This window comes from Pelodiscus sinensis, chromosome Z (genome assembly GCF_052426305.1).
Source record: "Pelodiscus sinensis isolate ZL-2025 chromosome Z, ASM5242630v1, whole genome shotgun sequence".
Lineage (NCBI taxonomy): Eukaryota > Metazoa > Chordata > Testudines > Trionychidae > Pelodiscus > Pelodiscus sinensis.
Window position 1 is genome coordinate 11330080 of NC_143085.1, and position 19536 is coordinate 11349615.

At 44.7% G+C, this 19536-nt stretch overlaps 1 protein-coding gene across 3 annotated transcripts in view; it reads left to right on the top strand.

Moving 5' to 3' along the window:
* The window catches only part of RBM19 (RNA binding motif protein 19), a 159076-nt gene extending 142711 nt beyond the window's left edge, over positions 1-16365 (top strand). For 2 of the 3 annotated variants that reach the window (XM_075898196.2, XM_089775264.1), the window contains one exon: positions 12227-16365. Coding sequence is in view for 1 of the 3 variants with exons in the window: in XM_089775264.1 (XP_089631390.1) it covers positions 12227-12252 (26 nt within the window). In the remaining 2 variants the exon portion in view is untranslated. Of the gene's footprint in view, positions 1-10800; positions 12171-12226 lie in introns of those variants that run through there. The other variant, XM_075898197.2, reaches the window with a different exon arrangement.
* The last annotated feature ends 3171 nt before the right edge of the window (positions 16366-19536 follow it).

Here is a 19536-nt window from a genome sequence, read left to right on the forward strand (position 1 = left end):
GTGTAATGTAACTGTGCTTTAACTTATTGTTAAAGGCCTCTATGGCAGCAATATCTATGAAGGGACAACAATAATACTGGTTTAATACAAACAATAATAAACCTATGGACTGACATTTTCAACAGTGTTTTTGAGAGTCCCTATTTTGAGGACATCTGAGTTGTGAATTTTAGAGGAGAGGTGCTTAGCACTTCTGGAAAAACTTAAACTAGGCATCCAGAATGAGTAGCCTCTTGGAAAATCGTGGCTGAGGTCTTTGGGTTTCTGGATGCTTTTTAGTATTTGTTTAGTATTTTTAGTATTTGTTTACTAATTTGTTTAGTATTTGCCCACTGCTCAGTGAGGAGGGAGAAGCAGTAACAGGAAACTTGGAAATGGCGGAGATGCTCAATGACTTCTTTGTTTCAGTCTTCACTGAGAAGTCTGGAGGTGTGCCTAACGTAGTGAATACAAGCAGAGAGAGGGTAAGTTTAGAAGATAGAATACACAAAGAACAAGTTAAAAATCACTTAATAAAGTTAGATGTCAGCAAGTCACCAGGTCCTGATGAAATGCATCCCAGGATACTCAAGGAGCTGATAGAGGAGGTATCTGAGCCTTTAGCTATGATCTTTGAAAAATCATGGAAGACGGGAGATTCCAAAAGACTGGAAAAGGGCAAATATTGTGCCCATCTATAAAAAGGGGAATAAGAACAACCCAGAAAACTACAGACCGGTCAGTTTAACATCTGTCCCAGGAAAGATAATGGAGCAGGTAATTAAGGAAATCATATGCAAACACTTGGAAGGTAATAAAGTGATAGGGAATAGCCAGCATGGGTTTGTGAAGAACAAGTCATGCCAAACTAATCTGATAGCTTTCTTGGATAGGATAACGAGCCTTGTGGATAAGGGAGAAGCGGTGGATGTCATATACCTAGACTTCAGTAAGACATTTGATACGGTCTCGCATGAGATTCTTATTGATAAACTAGGCAAATATAACTTAGGGCCACGATAAGGTGGGTGCATAATTGGCTGGATAACCGTAGTCAGAGAGTTGTTGTTAACGGTGCTAAATCCTGCTGGAAAGGGATAACAAGTGGAGTTCCTCAAGGGTCTGTTTTGGGACCCGTACTGTTCAATATCTTCATCAACGATGTAGATATTGGGATAGAGAGTACGCTTATTAAGTTTGCAGATGATACCAAACTGGGTGGGGTTGCAACTTCTTTGGAGGATAGGGACATAATTCAAAATGACCTTAGCAAGTTAGAGAAATGGTCAGAGGTAAATAGGATGAAGTTTAATAAAGAGAAATGCAAAGTGCTCCACTTAGGAAGGAACAATCAGTTCCATACATACAAGATGGGAAGCGACTGTCTAGGAAGGAGCATGGCGGAAAGGGATCTAGGGGTCATAGTGGACCACAAGTTGAATATGAGTCAACAGTGTGATGCTGTTGCAAAAAAAGCAAATATGATTCTAGGTTGTATCAACAGGTGTGTTGTAAGCAAAACTCATGAAGTCATTCTGCTGCTCTACTCTGCACTAGTTAGGCCTCAGCTGGAGTACTGTGTCCAGTTCTGGGTGCCACATTTCAAGAAAGATGTGGAGAAATTGGAAAGGGTACAGAGAAGAGCGACAAGAATGATTAAAGGTCTAGAGAACATAACCAATGAAGCCAGGCTTCATGAACTGGGCTTGTTTAATTTGGAAAAAAGAAGATTAAGGGAGGACATGATAGCGGTTTTCAAATATCTAAAAGGGTGTCACAAGGAGGAAGGAGAAAATTTGTTCCTCTTGGTTTCTGAGGACAGGACAAGGAGTAATGGGCTTAAAGTGCAGCAGGGGAGGTTTAGACTGGACATTAGGAAAAAATTCCTAACTGTCAGGGTGGTCAAATATTGGAATAAATTGCCAAGGGAGGTGGTGGAATCTCCCTCTCTGGAGATATTTAAGAACAGGTTAGATAGACATCTGTCCGGGATGGTGTAGATGGAGCTTGGTCCTGCCTTGAGGGCGGGGGGCTGGACTCGATGACCTCTCGAGGTCCCTTCCAGTCCTATGATTCTATGAAATGCTCGTGAGTTTGAAAGCAAACTTTGCTTACCACGTGCTCCACCAGATTGCTGATCAACTTTTCAGCTTAGAATCCTTCCCCCAGAGTCCACGGGCTGTTTCCTTTTATCTTCTCAGGTACAGAGACTGAGGAGGGCAAGTAGAGAAAGAGGGGTCTCTTGAAGTGTGTGCGTCTTCTTTTTAAAGTTTGAATTCCCATTTGAAAAATATTTCTAGCTGAAAACTAGGAGACTGTGTCTGTGTGGAAGGAAGTTTCCTGCTGGGGTTTTTTCCCCTATCTGAGCTTTGCTTTCCCTTCCTACTTGATGACACTGTTTACTGCTTAAATGCAAATTAAAGCAAAGTCACTCTTGTTCAAGACAGGCCTTTTGGACTAGTTTGGTGCTATGTGGATCTTGAACATGCACTCCTAGCATCATACTGGGAGAATCCTAACTTCGTATACAGCCTTGCCACACATTTTAGAGCAGGATAGTACTGAACAGCAAATTATGAGTTTTCAAATGAAATCTTACAAGGCATATCTTGTACAAAGATTACTACAGTGAGTGTAGGGGTGTATTCTGTCACAAGGCCCTACATACATCTCTAAGCTGCAGACACGGTTAATGTTGTTTTCCAGCCCTTTGCTGGGGATGCAGGAAGAACTTGCATCTGGCTGTTTTATTGTAGCATGCTCACTGCCTTTCTGCATCCAAGCTCCAGCCAGCTGCTGGATTGTTGCAAGGGTGGTGTGTGTTTGTGTCCCTTTATTTCTGTGGTTCAGTGCCAGTGGTCATTCTTCTGTTACCCTGTAGCTGTTCTTATTGACCCACGAAGGAAAAGGTGGTGGTGTCGTTCCCTGTGGCTCCTCTCCTGCAGACTTTTCTCCACAGCAGACACATCCCATGCACTCTCTCTCCCATTTTGAGTGCCATTGGATTAGTAAAGCAATTGAAAACTGTGCCAGACTTTCCGAAGAGGAAACCTGCAGTTGAACCATGCTGCTGATATCCCAATCTGTGTGTGCAGATTGTAGGGGTTCAGCCCAGGTCCACAAACAGTCAGGTTCCTATAGCTGAACAGTACCTAAATGCTCAAGCAGGCAGCTTGGTGTTTCAGCTGAAGTTTCCAAAAAGGACAGTTACTGAAGAGCCTGCAGTATTCCCCTCCCATGAGTAAGCTCTAGTTTAGAGTTATACCAGTAAAGTCTGAGTTCCGTGGCTCTCAAAGCACTTTATGAATGAGGTCAGGATTGTTATCTCCATTTTTAGATGGGGAAACTGAGGCATGGGCAGGTGACGTGCTAGGAATTGAAAACAGGTCTCCTTAGTCTAGTCCTGTACATTGTCCATTAGGTAGCACTCCCTCCATCGTTCTCTTTGACTGCAAGTGCAGCTAGAAAATGTGGTGATTAGTGTGGGGTTATCAAGTACTGTGTGAGTGCTTCCCTGAGTAATCTCAGATGTTGTGGCCCATGAGGTAGGTCTCAATGTGGAGTCAGCTGTGCCACTGACTCACTGCATAACAAGATGCTTAACCTTGTCTCAGTTTCCCCATCTGTAAATATCTTGCAGCTCTCTGGCTGGAACGTGCAGCATGCAGTGAGTGCCAGTGATGATTACTGCGGAGTCCATAGTCCAAGTCCCCACTGCTTGTGCAGATGTGCTATGATTTCTTTGAGGGTGTATTTTGTTTTGTTTTTAATGTACCATTTTGGGGTCTCTTCTTAGCTAGTAATTACGTTCCTTCATCATTATTTATGCCCTTTAAATTTTAAAAACCCTCTACCTACCCTGCTGGAAAACCTGATATCAATTATAGAAAATTGCATGGCAGCCCTAAACTACTCCTGCATTGTCGGACTTTTGCTCTCAGCCTCATAAGCCAGTGCTGTGTGCATTGGGCTGGAATGTGTCCTTAAGCCTCCTGCATCCAGCAGTCAAAATTCTCCGGGTCTCGGACCTCCTGGGTAAGAATGTTAAACTGCGTTTAATCAGCTAATCGGGTAGTCAATGGAATTTCTATCAACTACTCGATTAGTCGATAAGGGGGGAAACTGCAGAGCTACAGCAGGGTTAGCTTCTGGCCCTGGGAGCTAACCCCACTGCAGCTCAGCCTTTTAAAATTAGTAAGAGCTGCCTGGCTCTTAATACATTTAGAAAGCAGAGGTGCAGCGTCTGGGACCAGGCACGAGCTGGGACAGCTGAGTTCTATCTCACTCCCAGTACCCTGCTGCACTTGTGCCTCCCCTGCTCCCCTCCACGGAGACGGTGTTGGGGGGAACTGGCTTTTAATCAGCTCCCCCCAGCACTGGACCTGCACCTGCACCTGCTCTCCCCCCTTTGCTGCCTCTGATAGAGGCAATAAGGGGGAGAGAGAGAAGCAACTAGCCGAGTAATAACTCACCTAGTCGCTTACATCCCTGCTCCTGGGTGGTGTTGGCTCAGTGTCCCTAACCTCCAGTTTCCATTCTTGCTCTAGTGTAAGGCATTCCTTGCCTAAGCCCCCTGTGCTTGCAAGAAACACAATGCTAATATACACCTGCATTCCTGTTCCATCTAAATATCAGTGCTGATTGTGACAGATCCACACATGCTGGCTCAAAAGTAAATTAGGGCTGGGAGAAGTCACAATCCAAATTTCCCTTCTCCGGGGGGTGTGAGAGAGAGAAAGTGAGATACATATTGCTTCCAATTTTCCCTAAATATATGCATTCGAGAGGGAGAAAAACCACATGGCAGAGACTGAGATTTCAGATTTATCCATTCATGAATAATAATCAGGCTCAGTAATTCACAGTAAATGGGTATCCAAATTGGCTAATAAGGAAGGCTTTCACCCCAAACAGGAACTGGGAGAGAGGTAGAGAGAATATCAACAAATGTTGGCTGAGGCATATGTGTACACGATGTGACCTGAATCAGTGAAATATGCAAACTAGCGCTGTATGCCGATGAAATAGCATGAAAATCTGTCAGCAAGGCATGGAAATGGAAGGGGCAAGTGTGGAAAGCAGGCATCTGAGCATCCCTGAGGAGGGCATCCGCAGCAAGTGCCTTCAGTAGTTGATTTCTGCATCTGCACTGGAGCCCCATGTAGTATTCCATTGCCTTCTGGAGTAAGGTCTAGAATTGAGTTGCTGGTCTCTGTAGTGGGGTTCGAAGCCTTAGTGGAGGGAGCAATGTGGAAGGGACCTGTGGCTTTCACCTAGTATATTTGAGCCAGCTCATGGTGTTCATGTGGAATGAATGAACTACCCTAAACCAAATGGGAGCAGCAGTTTTCTAAGTTTTTAAATGATCCTGCATTATCTGGGGAGAGAGGCTCAGTGATCAGAGTAGTCCCTTCTGGTCTTAACATCCGTGGAGTGGTGCTTTTGCAAGTTTCCGCGAGAGTGCATTTTTGGGGAAGGGGAGAAAGTGTTCCTAGACTCTGGACCCTGTAGCCCTCAGTATCAATGCTGGTTCTCCAGCTAAGCTGAGGTGCTGCACACACCCAGTTGATCCACAAGGGAGGAATGGTGACTCAACTCTTTATCCGTGTGTGGTACAGTTGTTACAGTTCTCCTTGAGTTTCCTAGCACCCAGAGAAACACTAATCTCTTGGGCCTGCAAAGCTCTGAGTAGGCACAGAAGATAACCACTAGTAATCTAGGAACTTCCACCTCTCCTCAAACCTCCTTATAGCTCTTTTAGGCAAGGCCAGAATTCGCTGAACAGTGAATTCAGAGTAAAAATTGGAGCCAGCTCATTCTCTTCCCCCCCTCCCCCCCAGCACACACACAAGCTAATTGGTTAATCTCTTCCACACTAGTTTCTTTCTGTGTGTTTAAATTGGAGAGACACAAAACTGTAGTTCTTTGTAGAGGTGATCACCTCCCCTATGCCACTCGAAAAGATAAAGAGCTGGTGGAACTCCAGAACCTTTGCCCTCTGGCTGTGTCTAGACTACATCCCTCTTTCGACAGAGGGATGTAAATTAGACAGATCGAAATTGCAAATGAAGCTGGGATTTTAATTTCCCACTCTTCATTTGCCTAACGAAGGCCGTGTATTATTTCGAAAATGGGTATTTCAAAAGTGAAACCACTGTCTAGACACAGTTCTTTTGTGGGGAAAAAAAACCTTTTTCGAAAGATCCTGTAAACCCCATTTTTTGATGACAGGATCTTTTGAAAAAGGTGGGGAGTTTCAAAAGAACCGCATCTAGACAGTTGTTTCACTTTTGAAATACCCGTTTTCGAAAACGCATGGCTACCATTATGCAAATGAAGCACGGGAAATTCAAATCCCAGCTTCATTTGTAATTTTGATCTGTCCAATTTACAGCTCTTTTTTGAAAGAGGGATGTAGTTTAGACATGCCCTCTGTGTCCACCTCCTTTTCCCCCTCAGCTGTGGATTCTCCTTTCTTATTGCTGTTGCCTTCCTTAGCCATAGAGAGAATACAGGCGTTGGGAGCACAAGGCAGGAATTCACATGAAAGGCTGTGAGCGTGTCAAACCACGGCAGTGCAGCTTGAGCTGGTGGTGTGTGGCAGCAGAATTTGAGAGCCTGTGCCTGCCTTTGTTCCCTCCTATTGTTCTGCAAGCCTACTGCATGTGTCGTGACTGATGGGAGCAGTTCCCATCAGATCACTGTTATACTTTATGGCTGGGTACAAGATTGAGCAAAGATTCTCTATAAGTGATTGCACACTCACACAGTATTGCTTATAAATAGAAGTGTTTCATTGGAAAGTTGAGCAAGAGGAGTTGAGATGAGTTACATATATAATAGGCAATTGTGCCAAGAAAGCCTTGTTTGTCTCCTTGAAACTATTTCCCTTTTTAACTTGTAGAACTCACTGAGGCATGATACTGCTTTATCAAATATCTTGGTGACATTTTTAATAAAAGGTTAGATGCATGAATAATAAGACTAACATTTGGCTTTGTACTAGAATGCAATTAGATGAGCTTTCATCCTCATCCCAGACTATAAAACCATCAAAGGACTAAGCTTCGAAGAAACTTCCTCCTGTAGTGCATCGTGTCATATGGGAGGGTGTTTATAGGAGGTGTTGGGGGATTTCTCTGCTGTGAGACATCTTGCATTGGCTGCTGTTGGAGACAGTCTCCTGGATTAGATGGCCCATGATCAATGTGTCCTTAATATTACATGGAAACTCTGCTGCATTTTCTTTTGTCATGGCATGATAGCAAAAACCAGAGGGTGCAGAAAATGAGGTGTGCTAAGAAGGGAGGTCTGGATGATGTATAATATGACAGAGTCCTTAAACAATGGATTTTTGGTATCAGCCTGTTCCCGGGCAGAAAGTGATCTCTTAGTGTCAGGTTTTATGGCAGAACTTCCACCATAGGCTAAATGTTCCACAATTGTATACTGCAAGATTATTGGAACCATGCTCTGAAGACATTGGTCCTGGCCAGTGTCAGACAGGAGAATGCACTGTGCTGATCCCATGTGGCAATTTGCACGTTCCTGGAACTGCAGAACAAGACTGGAGGATCAGTCTTGCTTAATGACACCTAAATTAAGTTATGTGAATGCACAACCACTGCAGTAATGACATCAGTTTTGCATGATGGTGAGTGTCCTTGCTAGGAGTGCTTGCACTGGTTGGGGAACCAAAGCTCTGCTATGTTGGGCATTGTCAGCAGGCGCTGGGCAGCAGGGGCGCCAGCTGTTAGCTGCCAAGGTCGATAGCCAGTGCAGTCTGCTAGAAGCAATACAGCGTCTGCATTGACAATCTAAGTGCAATGTCTCGCGTGCAGGTGAAGTTGATTTAGTGGGGGACTTACAATCATGGTAATAACATTATAGTGTAGACCAAGCCTGAGGTCCATGAGTCTTTAGTACAGCTTATGCTCATAGGTTACATCCTTTCGAGAGCTTTATCCTAAGTGTTTTGATCAACTGAAGCCTAAGAGACTTCAGACACAATATTTTCCATTTTATGGATCCTTTGTAATTGTAGAGAACATCTCCCTTGGAGCAGAGTTTGATCTGTTAGACCATCAATGGGATATCATCACAGCAGTGGCTTGACTCTTTCACCCTGTGCATGTGGAGGGGAGGGGGATTAGATTTGTAATTTATATATTATCAGGGGAAAAATTCATTGAATTAAAGTTGTAAATATTTACCGGTAATTTACAGGGAGGGATAACAACCTTTGTAGAATGTTGTAGCTTAAAAACACAAATGGCTGAAAGCTAAGAAATTAAAAGTTAAAGTTCCACTACCAAAAAAAAAATGGAAGGAAGCATGTAAAATGTAAAGATAAAATACTCATGACATCTTAGCTCTGACCTCATCTACTTGCCAGAGTGCATTTACCATGTTTGTTTGTCTTTCAATGTAAATAACGATTAAAAAAAACTTTTGCAATGTTCTAGGTGGCCTAACACAAAATTAATGGTATTTAAATGTTTATAATAGAACTAAAATCCTGCTATTGGCTAACAAGAATAGCCTCAACTCAAATCTGCCCTGTTGTTAGGCAGCATTTCTCAGTTGTTAAATCACTTTTTAAATTAAGGCAAAATCTAAAGTAATGTTAACAGACCCTTAGTTCACTTACAATGGGCATTTCTAAGGGCCAAGATCAACAAAATGCTGTTTGAGTGAGTTACCATTGATAGGACGGTCGTACCATCCTTCAGTGAGATTTGGCAAGTTTGTTACGCACACTCAAAGTGCATCTCTTATTTGCAGACATCTTCTGTTCCTGTGTTTCTGTAACAAGCAGAATCTTACAAAACACACAGGAGAAATCCAAGAGGAGGGCTGTTTACAGAGACTTAGATTTTTTTAGTATGGGGGGGAATTCTTTGTTGGGTGCAGTAGAACTGCATTGCCATGAGATCTAACTGATAGGTCAGCTGCACCTACCCTAAACTACTTGGTTTTTAGATGCCCAAATTGTCCACTTGACATAAGGCAGGTTCCCTTGAGTGTCTTGTTTGCCACAGTGCCTAGCCTCAACTGTGTGAAAAGGATAGGGTTAACCACCTGCCTTTGGGTTTTCATGATGGTTCTACACCTTCACCTCTACTCCTACTTTTCCTTCCTCCTTGCTGGCAGCCCGGAAACAGATATGAACCACAGGGCTTAGTGTGAGCAATGCTATCCTTTAAATACTTAAAAGCATAGGTGAAGTGAATGCAACTAGACACACACCCCTGAGATTTTGGCGACCTAAAATAACTTGTACACACTTTTGTGAATCAATCAGTTTTCGTTACATCTCATTAAACATAGGATGAATAAGCAGCTATGAATTATAGGGTTGTTGTTTCATCAAAGGCAGTCAGGTGACTGCTATAAATTTGAGTGAAATTTGGGTCAGCAGAGTCCTGACCTGAAACACATAGGCTGTGTCTACACTGGGCCACTTATTCCAGAAAATCAACCGCTTTTCCGGAATAAGCTGCGAGCTGTCTACACTGGCCCTTGAATTTCCGGAAAAGCAACGATGCTCTACTGTACAAAATCAGCCGCTATTCCGGAAAAACTATTCTGCTCCCGCTCGGGCATAAGTCCTTATTCCGGAACCCTGTTCCGGAAAAGGGCCAGTGTAGACAGCCCAGTAGTCTTTTCCGGAAAAAAGCCCCAATCGCGAAAACTGAAACGGAATAGTATTCCATTTTAAGCAGTTCCCTCTAGGTGCCACATTGCGCAATGCGCTCTCTCGCCTCCTGCCCCCGCCTTGCCAGGGGCGTGTGGCATCTAGAGAGAAACACCGCCAATTTTAAAACAGCCAGCGTTTCTCTCTAGCTGCTGGGTGCCCTTGGTGGGGGAGGAAAGACTTCGCACACTCCCCCATCCGCAGGTCTTGAATGGGCTGGGGGCAGAGGAGTGGCAGGACAGCCGCGGGCCAGATCCACCAGCTTGGCAGCCAGCTTGCCCACCATTGCTTTAGGGCTTTACCATGGTGGTGGTGATGGTGTTGGTCAATCCACTTACACCAGCACTTCCAAAACTGAATGCCTAACGATAGGTACCTGACTGAGTTTAGCTTGATGTCGAGGCTACTAAGCTGCCATTTCCCCCCATCAGTGCCAGTGGGCTCAAAAAAGGGATGTAGGTTCTTACATTCAGGCATCCACATTAAGGCCAAATGTTCAAACCTTTTGGCGTCTCCATTTCCTCAACTGTGGAATGGAGCTACTCACTCTCTGGGAGGTTGTGTGGCTCAAAGGCTCAGTACCGCAAAATGCTGAAGCCCACCCCTGATCCAGCCAGGCTTCTACGCAGATGCTTACGTTTCAGCATGTGAGTAATCCCACTGACTTCACTGGGGATAAGCACTTGCCCAAATGCTACACTGCATCTGAGTTGGAGTGTTCGGTGTCCTGCAAGCTAGAGCATCATTTGAATCAAGACCCTAAAATGGAAGCCACTACAGAGTGGGCTGAAGTGAAGTCACTTTGGATTGAGCCCAGTGCAAGCGAGAGCAGAGTTTGGCTCAGGAAGTCTATGACAGAGCCCAGTAAACCTTGATCCCCCGTTCTGTGCTTCTCCCTTCCTCTGGCTTTGGGTCTCTAGCTTGGTGACTGAACGCTGGTGACCCTTTCATAAGAGACTGCATGCCACACCTCATCTTGCCCTTCACTGAGCTGCCATTTCTATTGCAGTCCCAAACTTCTGACTTGTGCCTAAGCTTTGTGCAAGGGAGTGCGCCAGGGGAGAGCATCCTGGTTAGAAAGTAAGGAAAATGAATAAACCCTCTCCTCTCTCCTCCTATCTCAGGTCAGTGTCATTCATGCAGCAGTTTCCCCTGGATTACCGCACTCTGGATTTATTACTCAGTTTGCTCACTGAGACTCCTTGGGCTCCATGCAACAAGGCCTCTGCACTGGTCCTTATCCCCATGGATCTAGTGGGCCTGCCCATGAGCATAAGAGAACTCCTGTGATGTGGAACACGTTGCAAGATCAGAGCCTGGGTCTTCTGTGGCAGCCTAAGTAGACTTTGGTTTTTTATCATAATGAGGCTAATTAAACTGCAGGTGCTTTGTTTTGGTTTGTTGTTTTCTCCTGGGAATCAGGGAGACCACAAGAGGAGAGATAAAAGGTTGTGTTTCTAAGAACATAACAAGGAACTAAATAAGAAAATCCCAACATGCCAAGCAGTGAGACGTGGCCAAGTCTTCATTTAGGGTCATCTCTTGAAAGCCTTGAACACTGTGCATTCTTTCACCAGTTGGAGAAGTGGGATTTGTGGAGCCCAGGGAAAGATTCATAGTGACAAGGACTCTCATTATACTGCCATGCAGTTGTCTTTCTAGCCATGTGGGAAATAACCGTGCAGGTTATACTCACTCCGGGTTTTAAAAATCAAAAACGGGAAGCTTAAAAAAAGGAATCTGTGTTTTAACTGCTGTGTCTCGAGTCCCCTGTGAGAGGCAGCGGCTGCGTTTGCATTCAGTAAAGGCAGGAGCGAGGTGGGATGATAGCAGACAGGGTGGCTGAAGGCAAGAACGTTGGACTTAGTTAGAATTCAGCCGTTAGATCTTTCCTTTCTCTCTGATGGCTGAGTGTGATTGACACTTACAAATTACCCAGCCAAAAGTGTCGAGTCTTTGACCCCTGAGTAACATCTTCGGCAAGCCTGAGATTTGCCAGCATTTTGTCATCTAATTACTACAAATCCCTTGAAAATTCACTGGCTGGTGAATTTTTAATGCGGGGCAATTTCAATGTGATGCATTGCCCAGATGGGTACGCGCGTGTGCTTTTTCGCTCCCTCCCCCTTCTTTCTCATTCTCCCTCTCTCCCTCCCCCCTAGCTCATTCTCTCTCCTTTTTTCTGTCTTTCTCCTCTTCTCCATTCCTTTTGCTTATCTTTATTCTGCGTGTATTAAAACTTTTTTCCCTAACATTGGAGAGCAACAGTATTTAAGTTGAATGGGCATTTGACTGAGGGTACCATGGCCTTTGGAACTCACTTAGGGGTCTGTTTCTTTGCCCCCATGACAAAGGTTGGTTGGTTGCTTTTAGGTGCATTGAGCTGGACACTTTCAGTCTTCCCCCACCTCCACGCTGCTGCATATTATTGGCACAGCTATATGTACCAGCCTCTCCTATGTGTGTATTGGGTGGCAGGAGATTCTGTCCTTGCTGAACGTTGATAAAAGATAACAGTACTACATGTTGTTGTATTCTCTGTTCCTTCAGGTCATCTGCTGATGGACACCGAATGAGTGCATCTTCTGTCCACATCTGTATTCTTCAGCCAAGAGAATTAAGCACATTTGTTGCCATCTGAAGCATCTTTCCCAGGCCTTTAAACCAGGGAACGAATTCTTGCTTCAGATGCTGATCTGGTAGCCAGGCCCATTAAACCTAAAAGTGCACCTTAAATTCTCAGGTGGAAGGCAAGGCTTTTTCATCTGTGAGCAACACATACCAGTGAGCAGTCGCCTGCAGAATACCCTGTTATACCAGAGGATTTCAGGCTCGAACATTAACTCCTTCACCACAATGAGCTGCACACCAGTCAGCACTGAAATATGGGGAGCTGATCCTTCAAACTGAGAAAGCTACATCCCTAGAGAACGTCAGGAATTCTCTTTTATAACAGATTGTTTGTACCACTTGAATAATTTAAAAAACGTTTGCATACTTTAAAAAAATTACTAAAAAAAATTACTAAAAACAGGTGCATCACTTTTTGTTTCTGTTAACCATAACTGGGTGTTTATCAGAGGTCAATAGGACGGTGATAATATTAGAGTTCGTTTCCATGCCTGTCATTTTTGTCCACGCTCAAAGCCAATAGTGTTCCTTCCCTTCCCCTGTTTCAGAGAAAAAGAGGCTTTGGCTTTTCAACCAGGGCTCCTGGTTTACATATGTACATGGCTGATAAAGTATTTCACTTCACCCCTTTCCTTCTGGGAATTGCTATCTTACGACAAAACTACTCTATCAGAGGATGCAGCAGATTACACACGTTGGCTGGAAATACTGCGGCTTTTGTGCATATTTATATATATGCTTTATGTAAATACACACAAATGCATCGCTTAAAATAAAACCCCTTCGTATGGGATACTGTGGGGGGGTCTCTGCTACTGGCCTGCTTTGCCTATTTTCCTAAGTGTGTGGACGTGAGCTCAAGGCCTCCTCCAATCACAGCATCAGCTTGCTCAATGGTACCTTAAGGCTTCCCTGGAAGGTTACATTTTGTGACTGCCTAAAATGTTTCTGGAGTTTGAAATCTGGTCATGATTCATTCCTGCCTGTAGGGCAGGAGTTTCAGAAGTGTTTGCCAGTGGCCTAACTACTCCCATTAAAGGCGACGGGTGTTTTGTCATTGAGATTGCTGGGAAGCAGCAATAGACGGACGCAAGGTGCTTTTGAAAATCCCGCTCTTAACATGAAGTGGGAAGCAGCAGGATGCCTGGGTAACAGGCAAACCTGGGCCAAGTGGGGGCAGACTCCTGTTCAGGAGATAGGAGCCACAGGACTGCCACTTTCTTAAATGCAGGAAGTGTGGTTTTCTGCCTTCTTCTCTAGGGTAGGTGGGAATGACCAGGAATTTCTATGTGGCTCAGCCTTTGAAAGAAGAATTTTAAATGGTGGTTTGTTCCCATTGAAATTAGTGGTGCAACTTGGACCTACATTGAGCAAGTACTTGTAAAAATCCTACCCCAACTCTCTCCTCAGAAGTGTTATCTGAGAGAGAACCAAGTCATCTTGGAGAGAACTCCTCGGGCTTAGTGGATCAGTCGCAGTCATGTAGATGTCACTAGCCCTTGGCATGAGATAGCTAAATCAGAGAGGGGCATCATAGTGTGGTGTTAGCATTGACTGTGGGAATGGCACTGCCCAATGCACGGACCTAGTTCCAGTGTCAGCCCCAAAGAGCTGATGGACTAAAAGCTGAACACCCAGGAGTGAGATCACAGCAGGAAATCTAGAAGTGGCAAAGACTCTGGTGCATGTTAACCTAGGCTGAGATTTTTCAACGGAGTGCAAGAAAGGAGCACCAAAAACCCCTTGGTCTCAAATTCTGAAGCCTCTTGTGCAATACTCTGATATAGTAATTGCTTTTCTATGTTCAAGTATCATTTGTTCCATGATCTCCAAAAATTTAATGAAGACTCTCTGGAGTCCAACGAGGGGCAGTGTGATCGTTCCTAGAGATATCCATGTTTGTGAGACACCTTGCACCCACCTGCCCTCAGCATGAGGAAACTTCGCCTGTGCCTGTCAGGGATCAGCTCTATGACAACTCCAGCTACAGACAGCACAACTCTCCCCTCCCAGTCTATGCAGGCTCTGCTGTCCCTCTGCTGGCTAACAATAGACATGAAGCCAAAGCAGAAATTCAGAGGGCAGCAAGCAAAAGTATTAGAGTTACCTAAAAAATAAAATCACAGCACACTTGCTAGACCCTAAACTTAGCTAACATGATGTTGTTATGGCATAAAAGCAAAAGCTCACTCAAAATCCCCCCAGTGCATTACAGTCAGGCTTTGCTGTGACCTGTATGTGAAGCAAACCTACGAACAGCTTACATGATATCTTTCACATAAGAGGTATCTTTGTGCGTTCTGTACACCAGACTAACTCCATCTTAGTGATACCAGATACCCCATTGTTGTGTGTTCGTTCTTGTCGCTTTTGTGATCTCTTTTCAACTGTTGTGGTCTTGATTAGCTGGTGGCACCATATACAAATCACTCCCATTGCAAGTCACATCCTACATAACTACACAATAGTCAGCCAGGGAGAGAAGTGTGTCCTGTGGAACCCTGGGGTTCCACAAAGTGAAACTAAGGGTTCCGTGAGAAAATTCTACTCACTCCCCCAGCCTCTGTAGAGCCCGTAGTCCGCTCCTATTGGATCTGTGCCAGTGGGGGCAGGCTTCTAATGATGCGCAGCTCTGGCCGCTCCACCACCCACTGCAGTTGTCCCACCACTGCATAGTCCCCTTCTCTCCCCGCAGGATGGCCCCTGTCCCACAGAGCTTCCGATGCCATGCAGCCTCCTTCTCCTCGTGTGCAGGCCATGGCTTGTTACAGTGGCCGCTGCTGCCAGGAAAGGGAGGGGTGGCTGGATCCAAAGTACCAAGTAGCCACTCCTGGACTTCAGTGTTTTTAAACTGCTGCCTGCACCCCGACAGGGGCCATGTGGAACTCGGCTGAGGCTTTGACACCCCCCCCCCTTGGGGCATGCGCAGGTTTGGCTGTCCGTCCCCCCACCTTGAGGTGTGCACTGGCTCGCTACCCTGCATGCGCTGCCACACGCTCTCCCCCGTGCTCTTCCCCAGCTTGCTGGGGAAGTGGCAGGGTCTGGTCTGGCGGGGAATGTTGGGTTTTCTACACTTCCCACATCCTGTCAGTGGGATGCCTGACCTGGTGTTGCAGCTGTGATGGGATCCCCGCTGCATGGGGCCAAGGACTGAGCTTCCTCTCCTGCCCCCCTGCTGGGGGAATGACAGCGTGCTGCCTGAAGGCTTTCCCTGCTGCAGCAGAGTGCCAAGCCTCGTAAGCATCCCCCTCGTACCCCGACCCCACACCCAAATCCCCCTCACTCCCCTCCCCCCGCCAAGAGCTCGCATTCCCAGCTTGCTCTGACACCCTGCCCCAAGCTCTCTCCTGTACCCTCCCTCTTGGCCAGAACATTGCAGATCATCTTCGCAATTTATACACAAACATCATGAAGTATTTTCCAACCATAAAAGACTAACTGGATTCGAAATCCATTAATTATAACAGAAAAGCTAGTCAGTTTTTATACGCAAGATTATGAAAACCTAATGGAAATCACTTCAGATGGCCAATTAATACAAATTTAAAGAAGTTTCTTTGATTACATTTTGGGGCAGCTTATCTTAAAAATATTCAGTTTTATCAAGTCGTGCAATTTGTCAGCTGTTACTCTTCACCAACATATACTTGTGCGAAACTGGGTTCTCGAATTACGCAGCAACAAAAACGAAATACAGGAATTGACTGAATGCCGCGCCAGATATGCGAATCCAACTTTCCAGTATTAAACCAAATATAAAAAGAATTTGTCAAGACAAGAAGAAAAACTACTGTTTGCATTGAAATCTGCCAATATAATGCATATTCGTTTTTTAGCTTTATTTTTTGTACACATTAAATGTGATTTTTGTTTTAAAATATATGCATTTAAACTAAATGTTGATCTCATGACCTTGTTTAGCATTTGTTTATTATTATCCTTACTTATTTGTGGTCTACTTTTTCAGCTCCATATATTAGACTGCTATTAGGGGTTCCGTGAAATTCTTTTGAGTTTAAAAGGGTTCTGTGGCCAAATAAAATTGGGAAACAATGGTGTCCTGCATCCCGTTTGCTGCCTTCTGCTTACCTGTTTAATGAACTTTAAGAACACTGTTTTTGGCGTGTGTCTATACATCGCTCTTTTGGTAATTGTACTCACATTTTGCAGTAATTAAGCTGATCAGTGTGTAACAGGCTTTCAGTAGAGACCTTCCATGGCATTCTGTGATGAACTAGCATGTCAGTGAAAGCAGTCTTTGGTTATACCCATTTCACAGCCCGTTTGCCAAATTCTACATAGCCAGGTAAGAGCTTGAATCTGTAGTGGCCTGTTCATAATCCTATCCTGGAGCTGAGCATTTCAGCTAAGCTAATGAGTTTGTTCATATCAATGAGAATTTCAGTGGTGTTTGTTGGTTTCAGTTTTCAAAGCTGCTTAAAGACTTGTTTTGCCACTGGTAAGTGCCCTACTTGAGATGTACTGAAGAGGCCTAGTTTTCAGAGTGCAAGTGTTCATATCTTAATCTGCACCTCCAAGTACTGAGGCAGCCAAAATTAGTTTGGAGAATTTAGGCCACTCTGTGGTCAATAGACAGTATATAGAATATGAGCACTGGTCATTGCATGTCCATGGGTGTTTCAAACCATTTTAAAGGAAAACTCCAATGTGTTATAAAATCTGTTTTAGGAATGTTAGAGTATGTCATTAAAACAGATTCGGATACCAAAAAACAGTCAAGAGGAAGCCTTCCTCTCTGCAAGAATCCAGTGTGGTGAGGTCATTGGAGACAGGAATTGCAAATTAGTAGAGGTGGAGTGATGCTAAAAGTTGTAAGGTAAATCCTACTGATGTTTTTATTTAACCAGGCATTTGCCTAAAAATAAGTAAAACTCTTCTAATATCTGGCATTTTCCTCATGCTGGGTTGTGTTTGCTGTGCAGCAGTGGTGTCAGCTGACTGGATTTCCTTCTAGGAAGTGGAGCTGATACTGTTTGTGAATGGAATTCTGGAACAGTAAATGTTACATTCATCTTTTAAAAGTTGATTTTTGTTAATGTTTCATGTTATTTAATAAAGCAGATGGCCATAACTTCAATTAAAAAAAACCTGCTGTCACAGTGAAAAGCTTATCAATGCTTTTAAGGACACTAAAGTGTTCCCAAGCTGCCTGGGGCATTGTGATAAAGATGTAGCCGTGTTAGTCTGGTCTTGCTGAAACAAAAGACAGGACTGTGTAGCACTTTAAAGACTAACAAGATGGTTTATTAAGTGATGAGCTTTTCTGGTCCAGTTAAGAGAATCACCATTCAAAGCTTTGTACTGCAGAAAGCCTGTAAGTTGTGTTTAACCTGCTTTTTAAACAAGTTTGTGTGTGCTTATTTCTTCGGACCTTTCCACATTTGGGTATTAGGTCAAGCTCCAGGAGATAGTGCCACTTTGTTCGTGCAGATAGTTAAGCACCTGCCCCATTGGCGGGGCCTCTCTAAATGTAAAGAAAAGGGGAAACTTAGCAGAAATGGATTACATTAAACCAAATGACCATTAATAGGGTGAATGTTGACACTGAGATAGCCCAGCCCTTCCTACTCCCAGGGTTCTGCCCCTCCCTTGGAATTGGCCAAATGGAAGCAGCTTCCCTGCACAGCTGAACATACTCAGTGTACTAAAGTCTGCTGCTTGGTGACAGTGGCTGCCACAGAGAGCAGGACAGGAGCTAACCATGAACATGTGGCAGAGGAGCATGTGCAATTGTCAATAGTGGGAATCGACAAGCCCACCTCCCTCAGCTATGGTCTGTCAGGTATTTTTACAGCCCTTGACCTTATTATGTGAGCAGATTTATTTATCTGTGTTACCTCCAGAATGCACAAAGTAGAGTAAGCAATTTGCACAAGGTTACTCAGGGAAACCTGTGTTTTAGCTGGGAATTGAACTGGAGTCACCCAAGTCCTAGCTGGGTACGGACTTTACTGAGATTTTCATTTTGTTACACAGCTAACCCCAGGATAGAGTAGCTCTGCTACCACTTACAATGGGATCTGCTTAATGCAGTATTTAAATCACCTAAGATAATAGTGCTGCCCATAACACCACCAACTTCACTTCCTGATCTTCAGAGGTCTCCAGTGCAGCACTGAGCAGACCTAATCCTGCTTAGCTTGTGGAGTCTGCTTGACCCAGCACAAGGTGGATGCCTTGGCCAGAGCTTGACTGTGTGAATAATCATCTTTGATGCTCCCATCTTCTGCCCAACCATTGAGCAAGAGGCTCCAACTCCCCTGGGAATGTGACATGGCAAAGAGGTTTCTGCCCATTGCACCTGCCCCACTGCGCAGGCACAGCTGGAGCAGAAACAGGAAAAACAAAAGGTAAACCAGCCCAGAGAGAATTTGACCTGTCCTTGCATGCTAGTGGTTGGGCAACAAAGGTGAGCTGGGTCAGCCAGTGAGAAGGTGGCTTTCACAGGCAAGAATCCAAATTGTGCTGCTTGGATAGTGGAGTAACCTTTGTGCAGAGTTTGAGTGTGTGGAATTAGACTGGGAATAAGTGTGAAATTTACCAAATTCCCCTTGGATCTTGCAAGCACAAGGTAGGTGTGTCTCATTCTCACTCTGAGACAAGCTGCCAAATGCGGAGTGTGTGAGGAGGTGAGGGGTTTTCCCCCTCCTTTTTGCTTTTCTGAATTACCTTCCTCTCCCCACCCCCCCTTTTTTTTTCCTGCTAGGAATCACCCAGGCTTGTCCAGACAATGCAAGGACAGGGAGTTATGCAGGGACGATAATGTCTATAGGACACATGCATTCTCGCTTGTCATCTGTCTGCAGAAGGAGGTGGGGGTAGCACGGAGAAAGAGAGATGGAGCAGTCTAGTGAGAAATACAACGATGAGAGCAAAAGCTGAGCCACATCAGTTAATAGCCACCTCTCTCCTTCATGGGGGGGTACACACGGGGCACTGGATGAGTTTGGTGGGCTCAGGTGAATTGCCCATGTGTGAGCTACAGAATTTCATAAAAAGACAATGGAAGAATTCAACAAAACTGGGTTCCTCCTTCAAAAGCAGACCGTGCTGAAATGGGTGGGAAGGAGCATGCATGTGTGACGGTTGTCATCTTGGCCAAAGGGAAGGCATGTCCAATAGTGAGGGCACTAATCTGGGACTGTGGAAACCTGGGTTCAAATTCCTGCTCTGCCACAGACATCCTGTGTGACCTTTACCAAGTCGCT